The sequence below is a fragment of the Puntigrus tetrazona genome, chromosome 4 (assembly GCF_018831695.1).
Source record: "Puntigrus tetrazona isolate hp1 chromosome 4, ASM1883169v1, whole genome shotgun sequence".
NCBI classification, from domain to species: Eukaryota; Metazoa; Chordata; class Actinopteri; order Cypriniformes; family Cyprinidae; genus Puntigrus; species Puntigrus tetrazona.
In genome coordinates, this window is record NC_056702.1 from 15,341,521 (window position 1) to 15,346,500 (window position 4,980).

The following is a 4,980-nucleotide window of genomic DNA, read 5'->3' on the forward strand; positions in this document are numbered from 1 at the left end:
TGGTTTTTTTTTTTTTTTTTTTGTACTTGTATGCCCCCTCTCAATTTTTGTTGACTTGTTAATTAAAATGTTTTTAAAAATTCAATCAACTGTTTGTTTGTTTGTTTGTTTTTTTTAAGTTTAGAAACTGTTTGGATAATTTTGCTGTAGCTGAAAGAGTCAAAACCACAAATATAATTAAGCTGTTTCTTTGACAACTTTAGTTCTCCAATGCAAGGTCTATCCTCTTTCCTACACACAATGTCATTTGTATGGCATAGATTATGGGAGAACCTTCCATTTAAATATGATTATCAACAACTGCCAATTAGTCATAATGAAACAGTAGTAAATCTTTTCTTTTGTATTGTGTACATTTGAGTGCAAACATTCTGGCCAGTCCACACCTGTGTTTATTAATTTGTTCGTTCATTCATTCTATACTTTGTTATATGGAGTAATACATGTTTTGTTATATTTTGTGCAACCACGTATATCATGCTATCCTAAAAAAGTAAAAATAAAAAATACAAGCCTTGAGGTATTGTGTTTGTGACGTCATCAGGGCTGATCGTGCACGTGTGACTGACAACTGGTGTAGCCTAACTATTCCGTTACTAGATGAATATATTTGTAGAGGGTTAACAATAAACCAGTTTATGAGAACATGCTTTTGTACATTGTTTCACCTTATGCGAGGTTAATTGTATTCCCCATCAATTCCTGCGCAAGTCCCACGCAAGCTGTCATCGTATAAGCCGCTCAGAAAACAGATCCATGAGATCACATGAGCTTTAATCGTTGGACTATTTCCGCATTGGCTCAGACAGTGAATGGAGGAGCTGTGAGTTGAGTACTATTAATTTGTTTTAACGTGTCGCAACGCCTTGGATCGAGCTGGGGGGAACATCGGGCAGAAGGAGACGCACGGAGACGCGGCGCTCCGCAGACATGCTCACTCGCGTCAAATCCGCCGTGGCTAGCTTCATGGGGGGAATCATGGCCGGATCTTCTAATAATAATAATGAACGCTCGGGTGGCTCGGACCTGCCGCTTAAATACCCCTACATGAGACCCAAGTTTCTGGGACTGTCGGCAGATGAGATAGAGTGCTCGGCGGATCACATCGCGAGACCTATCCTGATCCTAAAAGAGACTCGCAGGTTGCCGTGGGCGACGGGATACGCCGAGTAAGAGCAGCTCGTTTTATGCTTTGCAAAATAACACTGTTTAAAAAACACTAATGCACCAGTGTAGGATGATTAACACGCGGTGATGTATGCAATATTTCACCGCGCGTGAATATATCACCGCGCGTGACTTTACAAAGATGGGGGAGGTGTCACTATGACTTTAGAAAGATGACAGTATCATTATATGATTTTAACAGTTCAGAAATTGTGTTTTTTTTTCTACAACCTTTGCAGGCCTGTAACTAAAAACAATATTACAGATATCTTAAAGCCATTTTAGGTTTTAACAAACATTTATTTTGGTATCTTCATTTTTGATGCTGTATCTACAATCCAGCAATATTGAAATCTCAATAGGAGTAATTTGTTAAATTGTACACATTTTCAGTGGTCAAAAACCACATGTGGCTCACTTTGCATATAGCTCATGCTTGTTTTTTTTATTGTAAAAGAGAAATAACTGAAGAACCAATATTTTTGAAACTTTCTATCAGAGTCCATAAAACAGACCTGTCTGCATGTCATAAATATTCATTTTCCAAAGAATGGAAAAAAAATGTTTGCTTGATACTCAAGAAATAATAAAGATATATCAATATAATTTTAAAATAATGGTTCTTAATAAACTTTCCTGTGGTTCAGTCATAGAAATATAGGGAGTTGAGTACAATGTTGAATTTTACCTATTTTTGATGAATGAAAGCCAAATGCGGTCACTTTGCATACATGATACTTATTGAACGATATCTGAAAAACAAATAATATTAGAGTTTCCTGTTTCTCTTTATTAAGACAGTTGTATAGAATATTTTCCTTGGAGTAAAAATATTGAAATCTTAATTTTTAAGGTTCTGTATTGTTCAAAGATATCAGGATCTTAATGTGGATCCATGCCCAAATGGTTTAATTTTACTCATTTTCAATGTAAACCAATGTAAATTTGTGTGTATCTAGTTATGACTGTTGCCATTGCAAGTATTCAAATAATAACAGTAACCCAGGATTTAGTAATATATCAGTGATTCTTAGAAGGGGATACCACTTGATCTATGACTATGCTTTACATGTGATAGCAATAATAAAAATAAAAAAAAAGAAGAGAAGAGAAAAGGAAAGGAAAGGAAAGAAAATCTTATGCTTAATCCAGGTTAGATGAATTTTGGAATGATAGTGATGTATAATGATTAACACTTTTTAAATTATATGCAGAGACCGTGTCTGTAATCAAATTGACGATAGTCACTAGAAATTAAGTGTCCCCAACTAAACAAGCCAGAGGCGACAGTGGCAAGGAAACCAAAACCCGTCCATGACAGAATGGAAAAAAAAAAAACTTGGGAGAAACCAGGCTCAGTTGGGGCCAGTTCACACCCAGCATTTAATTTCCAGTTAAAGTTTAAGTGCATGTGAGATTACGTAAAGGACTTATAGTGTGTTTGTGCATCTGATTTCAGTGATCTGAAATATTATCTGGGTGTTATGGTCTCCGATGAAGGTAATCTCTTGGTGCTGATCTACCATCTGATCTGGATACAAACTGAGAAACAGAATTAATGTTAACATAAATACCATTCTTTTTACGATGTAACAAGTATATTGTATGTTATGGGGAGTTTTCCTGGTTTCGGCTGTTCTAATTAAGCAGCCTAACAATCCTTTAACAGATTTAAATAATAGAAGCATATTAGTTTGTTATGTGTAACCTAGGTTAGAGAGTTGTGTCTTTAATCTAGATTTAAACTGATGTGTTTCTGCTTCCCGAACAGTGTTAGGGAGATTGTTCCAGAGTTTGGGTGCTAAATACAAAAAGGATCTGATGCCCACAGGCAACTTTGATAATCTAGGTATTATCAAATGGCAAGAGTTTTGAGAATGCAGCAGAAGTGTGGGACTATAAGTATCGAGGAGCTCCTATGTATCCAATGTTTGATAGGGTGCCAGTGCAGTGTTGACAGAACTGGGCTAAAATTGGTCATACTTCCTAGTTCTAGTAAGGACTCTAGCTGCTCTGTTTTGGAAGTTTGCTTATGAAGTGCGCAGAATCATATGGCCATTGCAAATTATTGCTTGTTAACCTGTACAAAGTAATTTGTTTGTTTGTTTGTTTTACATTTATGTTTTGTAATTTTATTGTAATTTTTGTTGCCCTTAAAACATTAAAATAAAAATGCTTTAATTTCAACTCTTTAATGTCTGTTATGGTATTTGTGTTTCAGGGTGATAAATGCAGGTAAGAGTGCACTGAATGAGGACCAAGCTTGCTGCGAGGTTGTACTGGTTAAGAAGAAACCTATAGGATCCTTGACACCCAGAAAGCTGGCTGCAAGTAGAAGGAGGTCATCTATTCTGAATAGCGATGGTGTGGGCATGTTGGAAAATAATGTAAGTGTTTGTTCACAGTACCAGGGTTGAAAAAAGAGCATGTTATTAGTAATATCTGGGATTATTATTTACTGTTTGAGGCTTTAAAAATAGCATACACATTAATACAGTGTCCAATTTTTAAATTCTAAAAGTAGCTATGCTAATGTTTTTGATCTTGGCTAGCATTACAGTATTTGAGCACACTATCTTAGTACCTCTCACCAAGCAAGAGAGAGCAGCTGGCCAAGGATGGTACATTCTCAGAAAAAAGGTTGGTCATTCCATGTCAAATCAACCAAAGTTCCCCAACTCATACTTTTGATTTTGTCAAAACGTTTTCTAAAGAAAGATAAACATGCATAGTGATAATAGCCCAAATATTAAATGCCACATTTACTGAATTAGAAGTGGTCAGAATTACAATTTCTATCTGAAATTCTGTGAGTAAAATCTGTTGTATCATATGGCAATGGTGACCATTCGTGACGTATCAAGGATAATAAGATAATTATTAAATACTCTTTTAGATTTTTATATTTTAACAAATATTTCTTCTAGCATCTGAATTATTCCAAGTGTGAGAATCTTTAATTGAAAATTTGAAAGTATTTTATATTTCACACAGCTTTTACTTTACCTGGAGTTGGTTGCTCATAATATGATGTGTCATATTACTCACCACTGTGATTATTTGTGTATTTACAGATTGTGAATAGTTATGAATAGATAAACACAAATTCACATTTGTTTTTGAATCATTGACAAGTCTGCTTTTGGGTGGCAGACATGAAAACTTTGGAAAAGAACATTTTGGCATTCAGACAGGTTCTATGACATTGTCTTTATAGAGTGAAAAAATATACTAAAAATAAACTTTTATTATTATTTGTTTTTCAGACATTGTTCTTTAAATGCAACATGTTTTAGCTATATGCAAAGTGACCACATTTGGTTTTCAACCACTAAAAATTTATCAAATTTTACAAATTAAACATTGTATCACAGAGGGAGAGGGAGGGTGCTCTTGCATGCAAGAGAGAGATTTACTCATCATCAAATCACAACTTAAGAAAAATTATATAATCTTAATTTAAAACGATTAACATCCGGTCACCTCCTCCGAGGATCGCCACCTTAACGCGGTGGAGGGGTTTGAGTGCCTGAATGACCCTAGGAGCTAGGTTGTCCGGGGCTATATGCTCCTGGTAGGGTCTCCCAAGGCAAACAGGTCCTAGGTGACAAGCCAGACAAAGAGCGGTCCACTTCACCCCTATGGAAAATAAACATACCAGAGTCGCGACGTCGCCCGGTATGGCGCAGCCGGGGCCCCGCCATGGAGCCAGGCCTGTAGCTGGGGCCGGCATGCGAGCGCCTGGTGGCCGGCTCAGCCCGAAACAGCGACGTGGGGCCATCTTCCCGTGGGCCCACCACCTGCAGGAGGGAC

General features: G+C 36.7%; 1 protein-coding gene across 1 annotated transcript in view; it reads left to right on the plus strand.

The window, feature by feature from the left end:
• The first annotated feature begins 741 nt into the window (after window positions 1-741).
• Window positions 742-4,980, plus strand: part of LOC122343379 (protein phosphatase 1H-like) — a 13,294-nt gene continuing 9,055 nt past the window's right edge. The window contains exons 1-2 of the mRNA XM_043237806.1: window positions 742-1,169; window positions 3,389-3,554. Of these exons, the coding sequence (XP_043093741.1) occupies window positions 931-1,169; window positions 3,389-3,554 (405 nt within the window). The 5' untranslated portion in view covers window positions 742-930. The remainder of the gene's footprint in view (window positions 1,170-3,388; window positions 3,555-4,980) is intronic.